The sequence below is a fragment of the Myxocyprinus asiaticus genome, chromosome 33, assembly GCF_019703515.2.
Source record: "Myxocyprinus asiaticus isolate MX2 ecotype Aquarium Trade chromosome 33, UBuf_Myxa_2, whole genome shotgun sequence".
In the NCBI taxonomy this organism is placed as follows: Eukaryota; Metazoa; Chordata; class Actinopteri; order Cypriniformes; family Catostomidae; genus Myxocyprinus; species Myxocyprinus asiaticus.
This window is the reverse complement of record NC_059376.1, coordinates 21,233,604-21,251,524: the sequence shown is the minus strand read 5'-3', so window position 1 is coordinate 21,251,524 and position 17,921 is coordinate 21,233,604. Positions and strand designations below refer to the sequence as shown.

The 17,921-nt window shown below is 37.8% G+C and overlaps 1 protein-coding gene across 2 annotated transcripts; it reads right to left on the bottom strand.

The window, feature by feature from the left end:
• Window positions 1-5,480: 5,480 nt before the first annotated feature.
• Window positions 5,481-17,861, bottom strand: LOC127424383 (F-box only protein 4-like). Of its 2 annotated transcripts, none has more exons than XM_051669536.1 (7): window positions 17,152-17,861; window positions 15,517-15,752; window positions 13,512-13,735; window positions 13,325-13,400; window positions 12,805-12,974; window positions 7,125-7,312; window positions 5,481-6,848 (listed from the first exon to the last, which is right to left on the bottom strand). In XM_051669536.1, the coding sequence occupies exons 1-7, from the start codon at window positions 17,293-17,295 to the stop codon at window positions 6,765-6,767; spliced, it is 1,122 nt and encodes a 373-aa protein (XP_051525496.1). In that variant the 5' UTR covers window positions 17,296-17,861; the 3' UTR covers window positions 5,481-6,764. The 2 variants fall into 2 exon arrangements, with proteins under 2 accessions (XP_051525496.1, XP_051525497.1); XM_051669537.1 differs by having other exon boundaries at window positions 7,125-7,300.
• Between the last annotated feature and the right edge of the window lie 60 nt (window positions 17,862-17,921).

The window sequence follows — 17,921 nt, the reverse complement described above, 5'->3', positions numbered from 1 at the left end:
TGAATTGTTGGCCTTCTGGAAAGTATGTTCATTTACTGTATATGTACTCAATACTTGGTAGGGGCTCCTTTTGCTTTAATTACTGCCTCAATTCGGCGTGGCATGGAGGTGATCAGTTTGTGGCACTGCTGAGGTGGTATGGAAGCCCAGGTTTCCTTGACAGTGGCCTTCAGCTCATCTGCATTTTTTGGTCTCTTGTTTCTCATTTTCCTCTTGACAATACCCCATAGATTCTCTATGGGGTTCAGGTCTGGTGAGTTTGCTGGCCAGTCAAGCACACCAACACCATGGTCATTTAACCAACTTTTGGTGCTTTTGGCAGTGTGGGCAGGTGCCAAATCCTGCTGGAAAATCAGCATCTTTAAAAAGCTGGTCAGCAGAAGGAAGCATGAAGTGCTCCAAAATTTCTTGGTAAACAGGTGCAGTGACTTTGGTTTTCAAAAAACACAATGGACCAACACCAGCAGATGACATTGCACCCCAAATCATCACAGACTGTGGAAACTTAACACTGGACTTCAAGCAACTTGGGCTATGAGCTTCTCTACCCTTCCTCCAGACTCTAGGACCTTGGTTTCCAAATGAAATACAAAACTTGCTCTCATCTGAAAAGAGGACTTTGGACCACTGGGCAACAGTCCAGTTCTTCTTCTCCTTAGCCCAGGTAAGACGCCTCTGATGTTGTCTGTGGTTCAGGAGTGGCTTAACAAGAGGAATACGACAACTGTAGCCAAATTCCTTGACATGTCTGTGTGTGGTGGCTCTTGATGCCTTGACCCCAGCCTCAGTCCATTCCTTGTGAAGTTCACCCAAATTCTTGAATCGATTTTGCTTGACAATCATAAGGCTGCGGTTCTCTCGGTTGGTTTTGCATCTTTTTCTTCCACACTTTTTCCTTCCACTCAACTTTCTGTTTACATGCTTGGATACAGCACTCTGTGAACAGCCAGCTTCTTTGGTAATGAATGTTTGTGGCTTACCCTCCTTGTGAAGGGTGTCAATGATTGTCTTCTGGACAACTGTCAGATCAGCAGTCTTCCCCATGATTGTGTAGCCTAGTGAACCAAACTGAGAGACCATTTTGAAGGCTCAGGAAACCTTTGCAGGTGTTTTGAGTTGATTAGCTGATTGGCATGTCACCATATTCTAATTTTTTGAGATAGTGAATTGGTGGGTTTTTGTTAAATATGAGCCAAATCATCACAATTAAAAGAACCAAAGACTTAAACTACTTCAGTCTGTGTGCATTGAATTTATTTAATACATGAGTTTCACAATTTGAGTTGAATTACTGAAATAAATGAACTTTTCCACGACATTCTAATTTATTGAGATGCACCTGTATATATGTATGTTAAAAAAGCAACATAAGGGGAGATGTCTCAAGGGCAGTACCTCAGTAACTTTAAGGCTTACAGTCTTACAAATAATTTGATTACTTATACCATTTTTGCTGTTGTAGTGGTAGTAATTTTGTAATTTTGAATTTAAAAAAATTATTTTTTGTATTTTAAAAATGTTTGACCTTGACTCTCCAGAGCTAAAATCTGAGGGATTCAGTATTTAGTGAAGATATAGAAGTAATTCTATAGTAGTCACATCCTGCAACACCAGCCCAGAATGCTGCACTCTTGTGGACTCAGAAGAGATGTTTTTACCCACCGGCTGTTACCCATTGAGTGGGTAAAAACAAAACAATTTGCATCTCTGTCCTTGTCACTTTCAATACAGTATGCAAATGAAATTATTCCCTCATATATTTTTGTGCACGGATGATCCTAATGAAGATTAACATTAAGGAATACAAATAGGACATTTAATCATAATTAGCAGTGAAAAAGATGAGTGATAAAGAAGAGAGGGGGGGGGGGGGTACAGCGAGGGAACACAGTCAAGTGTACAAATTACATTAATCCATCATCCAACCTTAAATGGATAGTTCACCCAAAAATGAAAATTCTCTCATCATTTACTCACACGCATGCCATCCCAGATGTGTATGACTTTCTTTCTTCTGCAGAACACAAATGAAGATTTTCAGAAGAATATTTCAGCTCTGTAGGTCCATACAATGCCAGTGATTGGTGTCCGGAACTTTGAAGCTTCAAAAAGAATATAAAGGCAGCATAAAAGTAATCCATAAGACTCCAGTGGTTAAATCTATGTCTTCTGAAGTGATATGATAGGTGTGAGTGAGAAACAGATCAATGTTTATGTCCTTACTATAAATTATCCTCCCTGCCAAGTAGCATAAATTGTAAAACAAAAAAAGAAGAATGTAAAAGTAGAGATTGATTGTAAAAAAAAAAAAAAATTTTTATAAAGACTTAAATATTGATCTGTTTCTCACCCACACCTATCATTTCACTTCAGAAGATATAGATTTAACCACTGGAGTCTTATGGATTACTTTTATGCTACCTTTATATGCTTTTTGGACCTTTAAAGTTCTCTAAACCATTGAATTGCATTTTACAGAACTACAGAGATGAGATATTCCTCTAAAAACCTTTGTTTTTGCACATAAAGTCAAACACATATGTGTATGGCATGAGTGTGAATAAATGATGAGAGAATTTTCATTTTTGGGTGAACTATCCTTTTAACTATATTGTGTCCAAATTCATAAGACATAAAGGTAAGGTCTGGCACAAAATTCCCACAAAATGTAGAGACCTACCTCTAAAATGTAGCAGTATCGCTAATGCTAAATTTTGTACCTTTGTGTGAGGGGAACAATGCTGGTGGATATACCTGAGATATCATCAAAAGATAAAATAGGACTTATATTTGCTGAAAAAAAACAAATAAAAACAACATGCTGTTAGAGAAAAAACAATCTATTTACACATGAGTGTTCATGTTAGTCACACTGTCCCTGACCCATCTCTTTATCTCTGGACCTCTGCCTCAGAGATGCATGGGATTTATGCAATTCCTCAGGTATTCATGCTGCTGAAGTGTTTGATAGAGCTAAATTGCACCAAAATGACCACAGACCTAGATGAAATTCAGCCCACAAATTGAAATGTTTCCGTATTTTCTGACCCCCCAGTCTAAATGTGGCCATGGATTTCATTGTGTGATAATATCAAGACTCTTACAAAACAAAAAACAAAACAAGAACATTTTGTTCTGTTACATCCATTACCAAAGTGAAACACAGTGTACCATTTTCATGTCCACTTTGCTACTTCCAACATGTTCCAATGAGATAAAATGTGGTTTGATTGAACATGATTGATTATTTTTCTTGCATAACTTCCTATGATGGAATATTATTCTTAGTTGGTCTATTTATGAACCAGACATGAGGGCACAATGTTGAAATAAACTGTTTTCACAGAAGTAAATAATTTAAAGAAAAATTCCAGGCCTGCTGTCCAGTCAAAATTAAATGCAAATTGTCTTAACAGGAATGTAAACGGAATTGCATAACATATTATATATTTATACAAAGGACTATATTACTGAGCAAAAGTTCTAGGCAGTTAAAAACCTTTAGTATTGTGAGGATGTTTTAAAAAATAATACCACGAATAATTTCTATTTATCAGTTAATAAAGTGCAGAAAATTGAAAACTAAATCAATATTTTGTGAATCCCCCATGCTTTTAAAACAGCACCAACTCCCAGGTACATGTGCACACAGTTTTTCAAGGTTGTTGGCAGATTCTATAGGTTGTTCCAAGCATCATAAAGATCTTGCCACAGTTCTATGTATTTAGGCTGCCTCAATTGCTTCTGTCTTGTCATATATATATATATATATATTTATGTTTATACACCGATCAGCCACAACATTAAAACCACCTGCCCATCTGGCACCAACAATCACCCATGCAATTATCTAATCAGCCAATCGTGTGGTAGCAGTGCAGTGCATAAAATCATGAAGATACGGGTCAGGAGCAATTAATGTTCACATCAACCATCAAAATGGGTGAAAAAAATGTGACCTCAGTGATTTGGACCATGGCATGATTGTTGGTGCCAGATGGGCTGGTTTGAGTATTTCTGTAACTGCTGATCTCCTGGGATTTTCACACACTCTAGAATTTACTCAGAATGGTGCCAAAAACAAAAAACATCTAGTGAGCGGCAGTTCTGTGGACAGAAATGCCTTGTTGATGAGAAAGGTCAACAGAGAATGGCCAGACTGGTTGGAACTGACAAAGTCTACGGTAACTCAGATAACCGCTCTGTACAATCGGATTCTGAGATGCGGGTTGGTGCTGTTTTGGCACGAGGGGGACCTACACAATATTAGGCAGGTGGTTTTAATGTTGTGGCTGATCAGTGTATGTATATATATATATATATATATATATATATATATATATATATATATATATATATATACAGGTGCATCTCAATAAATTAGAATGTCTAATTTGTCAAAAACATTCTAATTTATTGAGATGCACCTGTATATATACACACAACCCCAAATTCCAAAAAAGATGGCCGAATAAGCAGAGAGTGCAGGTGCTAGATTGGCCTGACTACAGTCCTGTCCATCTCCAATTGAGAATATATATATATAGATGGTTATTTATATATTCACCTTTAATGTGTTAATGGGAGATATATATTTTATTCTCCCAAACATTCCTTTTGCAAATAGAATAGAATAGAAGAACAGGGAGCCCTGCAAAAGATGGCATGGGCCCCACAGAGTTCCCCTCTGAACATTGTGTCAGTCTGTGATTATAATGAAGAGACAGAAGCAATTGAGACAGCCTAAATAAATAAAAGAACTGTGGTGAATTCTCCAAGAAGCTTGGAACATCCTATCTGCCAACAACCAAGAAAAACTGTATCCAGGTGTAAGTAAGAGAATTGGTGATGTTTTGAAGGCAAAAGTGTTCACACCAAATATTAATTTAGCTCTTTTTCTATTTACTGGACTTTGTATGACGTTATGTCATTATTTTTTTTAAGAAATCCTCACTTTGAAAGTTTTTCACAAGTGCCTAAAACTTTTGCACAGTACTGTGTGTGTGTGTGTGTGTATGTGTATATATATATATATATATATATATATATATATATATATATATATATATATATATATATATATATATATATATATATATATATATATATACACACACACACACACATACATACATACACACACACTGTTTGTTATTATTATTTTCTTTTGGTATTACCAGATACTGAATTGTTACAATGTTAATAGTCAAACAGTTATGATGCATTTTATCTTCAAAATAATCAATGCAAGCCAAGTAAATCGACCAAAATAATAATAAAATCTGATCTTAAAAGATTTCTTATTTGGAGCAGACAACTTAGGGTTTGACTTGCTAAGAGGATTAACAAAATGAGCGAGAGTGAAGTGTGTGGAGGAAAACAGCTTGCAAGAGCTTTGGATGAGATGAAAGAGAAATGTTTAATATGAGGAAAGGTCACCACTTTCTCCATTATGATAAATCTGACTACAGACAAGCAGCCATTTCTTCCATTCAGGTTAGATTTAATGCATCCAAACTGAAGCAATTACAATTTCATTATAAAACAGCCTTTTTCCGAGCCAATGATTGTTGCTGTACATAGTCATTTTGGGTGAAGAATAAGAGATTGCCAGAGAAACTGTTTTTTTCCTCCTGGGAAATACAAAAGGACTAAATATAATTTAATATATATTAAAATAAACTTATTTCGGAATGGGTTTTGACAAATAAAATCAGGACATGTGCTTAGTGCTTGAAAATAAAACTCCAGAGAAGTACCTGTCAAACCATTAAAACGCTCAACCTTTTATCAATGTTTTGGAGAGAGGGAAAAAAAAACAAAGACATATCTTATGAAACTGGCAGAGACCGTGAGTGGCAAAAGCAACCTTTGTCTTCCTATTTTGCCCTGTCTTACTAATTCAAGAGCCTCAGAATGACAGTGTGGCCTTTAGTAAGTCTGAACTTTGGGATAAGCTTAATTATGTAGTTTAGCATATTGCCTTTGCAAAATGCCTAAAGCATAAGCTGGCTTTCATTTTAATTAAACCGAGAAGAAAACAGGGAGTCGGCAACAAAGAAAAGACAGAGACAAAGCAATAGCTAAATATCTCTGGAACACTGGCCAATGGATGACCTCCACCCTGACTAAAACTGGCCAGCAGGATGATGAGGTTATGCTAGGTCAATGTTCTTATTGTTGCCAACAAACCTCTTATAAAGCTGACGCTACTGCCTCTTTGTGGACAAAAGAGGGGACATACCTTTCATAGTTGAAATGCTCAAGACAAAAATGATCTAATACACAGTGAATTGAACAACTGAGAATTGAACTATCATTCTATCTTTATTACAAACTTAAAACTTTCATTACATAAGTACCAAAGATAGCTCCATATTATATTTATGAAACCATATTCAGTTTTACGGAGCTAAACAAATAAATAATAACAACAAAACAATACAAACAATAACAAGAATTTAAAAATGTATTTTATACTGCAAAAAATTAATCTAAATGATTAGAATACACCTTAAAGCAAACATAATTAGCAAGTAGTAAAAAGGGCTGTATAACAGGAAAGTGTTGACTGAAATTCACTATAAAAGTGCATGGAATATATTACAAAAAGTTTAAATTGGTCCACGGTATTGTACATGAAAAATAAACTCCAAGTTAGAACCATCTTATATAGTGCAATCTTACGTTACTGATAATAAGATGTTTGAAAGACCTCTATTATATGGTAGTTACATCCTGCAGATTCATAACAGTCTTGGTGGTCATATCTTAACTCCAGAGTGTCTCAATAGCCAATCAATACCATCCAGCAGTCCTGTTAGTGTTTCTGCAGCAGTGTCTTGTACCTACAGTTTGACAAAACACATTTTAAAACATTCAATTTTACGTTTAATATTACTTTTCCTTTACAGGCTGAGTATACTCTAGTCTAGGGTACCATATTAATTTCTTGGACATGTCAGTATGATCAAAATGCACTGTGATCATACAGTGCCTAGAAATTATTTGATTATCTGATACATGGAAAGGGTTAAAAACAGTTCAAACATGTAATTTATAATTAAAATTTATAGCACATTAGAATACTAAATGGCCCTTTCCTTTCCATATGCTGTTCTTACCATCCAAGAGTTGGGCAGTGAGCAGAGCTGAAGCTGATGGGCCACAGTCACACATGGTATCCTGCGGCTGTCTACTGTCTCTCTAGACACGCAGGCGAGCACCAGGAGAGGCCGGGGAACAGCACCTACCACAGGGTCTAACATGACCCTGATCTGAGCAATTTCCTCCTCCCATTCTTTGTCAGATCCTCCAAAATAAGAAAGAAAAAGAAAGACATACACACAGAAAACACTATGAGGATATGCTTAAGACTGGACTGTATATCATTGTGCTTTCTTAATTATCTCACCTTGATGCTTGAACTAAGACTGAACTAATGGTGTTTCACCAAGTGAACAATACAAGATTGACACTAGGGGTGTAAAATGTATTAATGCACTGTAATGCACCAATCTGACAATGGAATTTCAATGCATCAATTACAGAATACAATAATCCATTTAAATGGATTAAATAGATGTTTTGGACTCAAGATGGCGCCGAGTATGGCTGCTGCGTTGCGAGCTCCGACACAACATAGCAATGGTTTGTTTGTTTTGTTTACAATTCTTATGTTTTTTGTCTTGGATGTTGTCTGCCTTATTGTCTACGACAGACAAACACTTTTGGACATTGGCTCAGCGATCTCACACCGTAAACCGGACTTCACATTCCTCAATGCCGACCCGCTGTTTACAAACACGCAAGCGGAGCCCTTTGTCTGGGCAGCACGGCCGCGGAAACGCAGGAGGAAAAGGGGAAACAGAGCCGGCGTTCTCATCAGAGTAAGACGCTGCGCAAATCGACCCCCGCTACCCACTATTCTACTGGCAAATGTTCAGTCTCTGGATAACAAGCTCTGCGAGCTGAAAGCGCGGATCTCTTTCCAACGAGAGACGAGGGACTGCTGCGTTATCTGCCTTACGGAAACTTGGATGTCTGCGGAGATTCCAGACTCAGCCATTGAACCCGCGGGGTTCTCCATGCTCCGAGCGGACAGAGCGAAAGACCTCTCAGGTAAAACTAGAGGAGGTGGTGTATGTTTTATGATCAACAAATCCTGGTGTGATCAGAGGAACGTACATTCCATCAAGTCTTTCTGTTCTCCTGATCTGGAATTTCTTATGCTTCTGTGTCGACCATTCTGGCTACCGAGGGAATTCACAGCGGTCATTATCACTGCTGTGTACATTCCCCCACAAGCCGACACAGACCGGGCACTCAAGGAACTGTATGGGAGTATAAGTGAGCAGGAAACCGCGCACCCTGAGGCCGCGTTCATTGTGACCGGGGACTTTAATAAAGCCAGTTTAAAATCAGTCGCACCAAAATACCACCAGCACATTAGTTTCAACACACGAGGGGACCGGGTTTTGGACCATTGTTACTCTCCGTTCCGGGATGGCTACAAATCCCTCCCCCGCCCACCATTTGGCAAATCGGACCACTCTTCCATTCTGCTTCTGCCCGCTTACAGGCAGAAACTGAAACAGGAAGCACCCACCCTCAGAACGATCCAGTGCTGGTCGGACCAATCAGACTCTACGCTACAAGACTGTTTTGATCGCACGGACTGGGAGATGTTCCGGTCTGCCTCTGATGACGACATCGAGCTTTACGCTGATAGCGTAATGTGTTTCATCAGAACGTGTGTAGAGGAAGTGATTCCGACCAGAACTGTGCGAATCTATCCGAATCAGAAGCCGTGGATCAACAGCGATGTTCGCGCGGCACTTAATGTGCGGACCTCCGCTTTTAATTCCGGGAACGCGGAGGAGCATAAACAAGCCAGTTATGCCCTCCGAAAAACTATCAAAACAGCAAAACGCCAGTACAGGAGTAAGATTGAAGGACAGTTTAACACCACCAACTCTAGAAGCATGTGGCAGGGAATTAACATCATCACGGACTTTAAAGGGAATAAAAACTCTGCCATGAACACCGCTGCCTCTCTACCGGATGAGCTAAATACTTTTTATGCTCGTTTCGAGGGAAATAACACCGCCCTCGCGGAGAGAGCTCTCACGGCCGAAGCTACAGAGGTTAGTTCACTCTCCGTCTCTGTAGCGGATGTAACCCGATCCTTCCGACGGGTGAATATCCGCAAAGCCGCGGGTCCAGACGGCATTCCGGGCCGCGTCATCAGAGCGTGCGCGAACCAGCTGGCTGGTGTTTTTACGGACATTTTCAACGTTTCCCTCTCTTTGTCTGTAGTCCCCACATGCTTTAAAACATCCACCATTGTGCCTGTTCCAAAACAATCGAACATAACTTGTTTAAATGACTGGCGTCCTGTTGCTCTGACCCCCATCATCAGCAAATGTTTTGAGAGACTAATCAGAGATTACATCTGCTCTGTATTACCACTCAATCTTGACCCGCTGCAGTTTGCTTACCGCAACAACCGCTCCACTGATGATGCCATTGCATCTACAATACACACTGCTCTCTCCCACCTGGAAAAAAAGAACACTTATGTGAGAATGCTGTTTGTAGACTACAGCTCAGCATTCAACACCATAGTGCCCTCCAAGCTAGATGAGAAACTCCGGGCTCTGGGCTTAAACAGCTCACTGTGCAGCTGGATCCTGGACTTCCTGTCAAGCAGACGCCAGGTGGTTAGAATAGGCAGCAACATCTCCTCATCACTGACCCTCAACACTGGAGCCCCGCAGGGCTGTGTTCTCAGCCCACTACTGTATTCCCTGTACACACATGACTGTGTGGCAACACATAACTCCAATGCCATCATTAAGTTTGCTGATGACACGACGGTGGTAGGTCTGATCACTGACAATGATGAAACAGCCTACAGAGAGGAGGTGCACACTCTGACACACTGGTGTCAGGAGCACAACCTCTCCCTCAACGTCAGTAAGACAAAGGAGCTTGTGGTGGACTTCAGGAGAAAAGACAGAGAACACAGTCCAATCACCATCAATGGAGCACCAGTGGAGAGAGTCAGCAGCTTCAAGTTCCTGGGTGTCCACATCACTGAGGAACTCACATGGTCCGTCCACACTGAAGTCGTTGTGAAGAAGGCTCATCAGCGCCTTTTCTTCCTGAGACGGCTGAGGAAGTTTGGAATGAACCGCCACATCCTCACACGGTTCTACACCTGCACTGTGGAGAGCATCCTGACTGGCTGTATCTCCGCCTGGTACGGCAATAGCACTGCCCACAACCGCAAAGCACTGCAAAGGGAGGTGTGAACTGCCAAACACATCATCGGAGGTGAGCTTCCCTCCCTCCAGGAAATATATACAAGGCGGTGTGTGAAAAAAGCTCGGAGGATCATCAGAGACTCCAGCCACCCGAGCCATGGGCTGTTCTCACTGCTACCATCAGGTAGGCGGTATCGCAGCATCAGGACCCGCACCAGCCGACTCCATGATAGCTTCTTCCCCCAAGCAATCAGACTTCTGAACTCTTGATCTCCCACGATCAAAATACATCAGCCCTGCACTTTATTACTCTTTTATCTCACACCGGACTGTCATAAATTATATTACTGTCATTATATTATGTCTCTCTTAACAACTGACTATCAACCGACAGCCTGAATGTCAATACAGTACAATACTGTACATTCTATATATATACTTTTTTCATATATATTTTAATTTTTATTGAATAATGTGTATCTATATAGTATCTATATAGTAAAAACAAAACAAAAAAAAACAAAAAAAACAAAAACAGCATATTGTATACTGTACAGTGTATGTTATTATTTGTATATTGTTGAGTGTAATTGTGTATAACAGATGTTTAAATTGTGTTGTGATAATTTGATGTTTTAAGTTGTGTAATTATGTATAACAGATGTTTAAATTGTGTTGTGTTAATTTGATGTTTTAAGTTGAGTGTAATTATGTATAACAGATGTTTAAATTGTGTTGTGTTAAAATGATGTTTTAAGTCGAGTTTAATTATGTATAACAGATGTTTAAATTGCGTTGTGTTAATTTGATGTTATTGAAAATTGGTATATGTCTCATCACTGTCACGACTGCTATGTTGATCGGAACTGCACCCAAGAATTTCACACACCATTGCACTCGTGTATATGGCTGTGTGACAATAAAGTGATTTGATTTGATTTGATTTGATTTGAAATGGCAGTAATACCATATGAATTGTTGTGCAAAATGCAATTCTTGATCTACTTTGAGTTTAAATTTCACCAAATCCAGATCCCCCGTATACTTCAAGTGGGGATTTGATTGTCCCTCCAAATACTGTACATTTCTGTCTTTTGCATTAAAAAAAGCAATATAGACCAAATTCTTAGATTTTAAGGTGCATCACTTAGTAAAGAATCATAACTGAATCAAATTGTTGTCAGAGCAAATATTTACATATTTGCTCCTATTTTGACAAAAAAAAAAAAAAGACATGAGCAATACCAACACACTCTCACAGCGAAATCGTAAGGATTCGTACATCTTTTCTAAATTTGGCTAATTCGTATGATATCGTACGACTGCACTCGTGTGAATTTCACTACAGCCAATGACGTCGCTGGACATCGTTTTCATCTAATATGCGACAATTACTTGCTTTATGTTTACACACTCTACTGATCGGTTAGGTTTCGATAAGGGGTTTGGGTAAGGGCATAATATTAACAAACATGTCCTTGACACCTCGTGCACAGACCTCGAGCTTACTTCCGCATTACACATCCGGGCATTTGCACGTGATGAAATCGTATGAATGAAATCATACGAAATAGCCAACTCGTAAAATATGTACGAATTTTCATGAGATCGGGTTAGCAATACCAAAGCATCTTTGTTATACTGTACATTAGATGCTTAAATGTACAGTACTGTGCAAAAGTTTTAGGCACTTAAGATGTTTAACAAAAACATTTGTCTTAAGATTGTTATTTATATATTCAGCTTTAATGTGTTAATAGGAAAAATACATTTTATTCTCCCAAACCCTCTTTTTGCAAATTGAATAGAATAGAAGAACAGGGAGCCCTGCAACAGATGGCATGGGCCCCACAGAGTTCCCCTCTGAACATCGAGTCAGTCTGAGATTACATAAAGAGACAGAAGTAATTGAGACAGCCTAAATAAATAAAAGAACTGTGGCGAATTCTCCAAGAAGCTTGGAACATCCTATCTGCCAACAACCAAGAAAAACTGTGTCCAGGTCTAGGAGAATTGGTGCTGTCTTGAAGGCAAAGGTGGTCACACCAAATATTGATTTATGTGTTTTTTATGTTTACTGGACTTTGTATGATGTTAATTGATAAATGAAAACTATTTATGGCATTATTTTTGAAGGAATCCTCAATATGCAACATTTTTCAAAAGTGCATAAAACTTTTGCACAGTACTGTATAGTTCACCCAAAACGAAAATCTGTCATCATTCACTCACTCTCATGGTGTTCCAAACCTGTATGACTTTCTTTCTTCCATGGAACACATAAGGAGATGTTAGGTAGAATGTTAGTCTCAGTCACCATTCACTTTCATTGCATCTTGTTTTCCATACAACATACTGTAAGTGAATGGTGACATGATGCTAACATTCTGCCAACATCTCCTTTTGTCTTCCACAGAAAAGAAAGAAAGTCATATGGATTTGGAACAACATGAGGGTAAGTAAATGATTACATAATTTTAATTTTTGGGAGTATGTAACAAAACATAGTATGTATATTTATTTAGGACAATCATACCTCTTTCAGTCTCAGCATTTGCCACAAAGATGAATCCATTAACAACTTCACAAACTTGATTAAACATAGGGTTGAGACTTAAGGGCGTATTGCACTCACTACCCTCCTGATAGACAAAGAGCTTACTGCGCAGACTGAGCTGCTCCAGGCGAGCCCTCTCTCTCTCTGTCCTAGATCAAGACACAGATTCCCATTCAAACAATTTACTATGTGACTCATTTTGATATCAACTCCAATAAAACTTCTTAAAATCACATCCACAACATGTTTTGGGTAACCTGCATTTGTTACCTTAAAGAGCTATTTCTACATGATCTAACCCTTAAAACGAGTTTCCTGGTGTAGCCTAATATATTCAGGTTGACTCAGACATATAATAATAATAATAATAATAATAATATTTTTGACTTGAATCAAACCAGTTAATTTAATGGTTACCAATTGCAGCACATTTCTAGAGTAACACTATTTTCAGTGTAGTTTACATTTCTTATTGAAAAAATAATACCGTATTTCTCACCTGTTGGTCGAATACAAAGTTATAATATTGAATCTGTGCTGATCTTTGTACTTAAAACTGATTCCAGATCCAATGCCTGAGAAAAACAAAAATAGGTCAGATCAACAAAAAGCATGCACAACACTTACAACCAGCATTTATTCCGTTTTTCATAACTGTTGAATAAGTGTGAGTAATGATTTGGCACCATCGATCTGACGTTGAGGTATTCCTGCAATAGGCAGTACATCAGGAGAATGCATGATCTTAGTCATTAGGGAAACCTCTAACTGCTCAAGCCCAGGGCCGAACATGGCAAACTGTGGCTCTGCAACTGGTACAAGGGACTGGAAGAAGGAAGTCACAGACTCAAATGCTGAACTGGGTTGACGTCGCCATTGGTTTCGACATGCTGGGCAGACCCGTAGATACCTGTGGGTGCAGTAAAAGGTACCCAACTGAAATAAATTATTTTATTTATATAATATAGTATAGTATAGTATTATTGTTTTATTTTATTAACATCTTTTATTTTTTTTAGACATTCTTATGCAATGTGTCCATCAGGGTTGTGCATCACTGCATTTGAATTGAGGAAACAAAAAGGATGTAGAATTGCAATTTGAATTTAAGTAGAAATAAATTGGAATTAAATTAAAAGAAATTCATATGACTGTTTTAAAGTTTAGATTGTTCTTGGTAAACAATGCTGAAAAATCATTAAAATATTTACATAATTATTGTAGTTTTTTGGGCGTAGCAACTTTAAGGAACACAAGTAATGCATCTCAATGCAGCTTTTCTACTTCAACATCCTTAGTCAAATCAACATGCACAGCAGCGAGTTGCATTAATGCATTTATTTGAGTTTAAATTGGCCTACACAAAAGTAGTTCAGTCCCATTTACCCTTTTCCCAGCATACACTGGGGCATGAATAATATGGTTGCATTGTTTGGCCATTTGCATGGTTTTATTTACATTGTTGTTGTTGATATTGTTGTCACAGTAGGTAACTTATTGTTTTGCGATGTCAGGATGAGTTTCTCTAATAAAATTATCCATTTATTGATCGTTACCATTGTCATGTTTAATGTACCAAGTGTCGAGGTCTGTGGGCGCCATTGCAAAATGCTAAATATATTTGAAGAACTCACATAAGAGTTCATGTGATGAGTAAAAATGTGATATGATTGATGTAAGACAGCAAGCTCTCCATGAAACTTATGTTTATAGAAACGTGCATGAGATGCTCAGGATACTGAACAGTTTAAAACCATGTAAATAAAGGAAGCAACTGTCATAGGACTGAGATGACAGAGTTTAAGCAATCTTCTTTAAAGTTAACTTAATTTAAATATGTAGTTATTATGTAATATGTACAGCTACTATGTAGAAGTCATGGCAGGCTGACATTTTAAGTTCAGTTAATTTACTTAAAATGAAGTAGATTAATCCAACTTAAAAAAAAAGCAATGCAAACTTACTTTCTTAATTTTATGAACATATCACTTTTTACAGTTTTTATAATCAATAATAAATATAATAAAATGTAACAATGTCCAAAATGCCACCTATACAAATTTGTATTTCAGTACACTATATTTAATATATTTTTATTTTGTGGACCATGGTGGAAGAACACTTCATTTCCAGGAATGCTCTTATTTGCTCAATATATTAAACAATCAATAGATTCAAATTTTGAAACTATTTTTATGAAGTTATCTAAAAAACAATGTGGTGGACCATTTCTGGTGCTGTACAGCAAAAACAAATTATTTTGATGGCTATGTTAATTAAAAATGTTTTTTTTTTTTAGAGAGAGAGAAATGTTATAAGTTTAAAAATTTAATTTTACCTATTAGGGAATAAATAGGAATACTTGGCACACACACACACACACACACAAAAACACTATTATTGGTCACAAAATGTGTTTTGGACTATATGAAATTGTGTTGTGTGACTGTGTTAAATTTCTTCTAACTGCAATTCAGTAAATTCCACTTCCTAATATTTTCAATTCAGATTCCAATTCAACTTCCTGTGGGGCATGGCCAAATCAATTCAAATTCCAACTCATGAACTGAAAGGGAGTTAATTTTGAAATTCTGAACTTTAAACAACCCTGGTGTCCATGCACAACAATAAGTGTTCAATTAATTTCTGCCATTGATTGTAGTGCCGTCTGCCCCAACTTTGTGCCCTTACTCTGCCATATAATCAATCTGCTGCATCTCAGAGTGAGTCAGCACAGATGTGTCAGTGAGCTTGACCTGAGGCATTGATAAATGATCAACTGACTGCCAGAGCGGCATGTCACGCAAAAGGAAGTACTTCCACAGGACAGGGTCTCGAACCATTGATCGCCAGTATGTACTCGTGCCTCCCAGTCTGCAGAGGTCTTGCGGAGAGAGAAAGCTCATAATGAGAAACTGCATGTCCACCTGTGAAGTTTAAGATAATACAAAAAACAAACAAACAAAAAGTTTAGAAATTTTTTTTATTGTTGTTGCTTAAACATAAGTAACACTACATAATTAACATCAGGCCTTCACAACTATACAGCTGTAGTGCAGTATCTACAGCAGTAGGGTAAGATGGGGGAAGACGCCGGGGGTAAGGTGACCCCCCCCCCCCAACCTTTTCTCCTGACCATACAGTAGATGGCACTAAATCTCATCTCAAAATCTTAATTGAATGTCTGCGTTCCTTTTAATCTTGATATTACATCTGAATTTCAACATTTGTGATATTTATTCCATCCAAACATTTTTGAGGTTAAATTATCAAATTTTGTTTTTGTCATCAGAAAATATAGTGACCTTTGACATTCTAATATGTTGGATAGTAAACGTTTTTTATGTCTATTTGTTAATGGGGGATCTGTGGACACAGTAATGTATTTAGATTTTTTGAGTAAAATGTATTGTTTTTATTTTGAAGTGACAAGTTAAAGTTAGACCCTTGGGGTAAGATGCCCCCCCCCCCCCAAAACTGGGGAAGAAGGTTGTTTCTTGTGTCATTATTATTCACTTTAATAATGATTAACTTATTTGGTTATTGTTAAATACTTCCATGCATTAGAAGTACATTTCAAACATCTTCTCTATTCATTATAACTTAAAGTGTGTGTGTGTGTGTTTGTGTTTGTGTGTGTGTGGGGGTGGGGAGGTCATCTTGCCCCATTAGTGGGGTAAAATGGCCCCTTTTCATAATTTTTTATTTTGTGCTATGACAACAAAATTAGCAAATGTTCCTATTTATTTCCCTTGATAATATGTTGGATGATGCATCATCATCCTGTACATGCCATGTTTATCTACAGTATAAATATATATATATATATATATATATATATATATATATATATATATATATATATATATATAAAATGTTACCATTTTTTTTTCTCTCCAATTTGGAAATCCCCAATGCACTCTAAGTCTGGTGGTGGCGGAGGACGAATCTCAGTTGCCTCCGCGTCTGAGACCCTTAATGTGCGCATCTTATCACGTGGCTTACCCTGGAGACATAGCGCCTGTGGAGGCTTCACACTATTCTCACGGCATCCACAACTCACCACAGGCCCCACCAAGAGCGAGAACCACATAATAGCATGGAGGCGGTTACCCCATGTGACTCTACCCTCCCTAGCTACCGGGCCAATTGGTTGCTTATGAAGCCTGACTGGAGTCACTCAGCATGACCTGGATTCACATAAGTAAATGAACATTGTTCTTAAGGGGGGCGTCTTACCCCATGTTACCTTATATAAGTATATTATAGTATGCAGTATATAGTACAGTCGCTTTGGATAGTTAAAAAAAGTCTCTCGTGCCTTACCGACAGATTGTCCAGAGAGGGGCCGGTGACGTCATGATTTGGCTCATCCTGAGCATCACGTTGGTCATAATTTCTCTGTCTTCTGTCAAAAAATCTTTCTCTAATAGTCCTGAGACTTTGCACGACTATAGATCGACTCAGCATTACGGTGTTTTGAAAGAGTTAAAAAAAAAAATCTATTTCGTCAAGTTTTATACGCGTACAAGCTTGTTATTATAACAAAAACGTAAAAAGTTGCTTGCTTTTCCTACAAGACACGATTTCAGTTTGAGCAATCTCAGACATCCCTATGGCTTTTCCCGGAACTGTCAAAATTACACGTCTCTCGTCTTTTCAAAACGAGCGTGTGCAACGTCATTTACAGTATTGCATTGTGGGTATTGTAGTATTTTTTTTTTTTTTTTTTAAACGCCCAGCGCCCTTTCAGACCGAGTATGAGCTTATGTTTTTAAGTGGAAAAAAACAAACAAACTACCATTTATTACAAGCACCTACAATTTGGCCATATTATTACCAAACCAATAGTATTGTATAAGTATATTGTTAGACATGTGAAAAAGATCTTGCCTTATGAATATTATGCCAGCACCATAAATGTGTTGGTGTAATATTCATAAGCATTTCCTTATTAATGTAGGGTAACAAAGTTCCACAATCAGTATAGAATTATCACTTTAAATTATGTTGCATTACTACTCCTTGATGCTTCGATAAAGTCTGAACTAATTTCATTTTACTATCTGAACATAGTGGTGCGAAAACATTTTTTT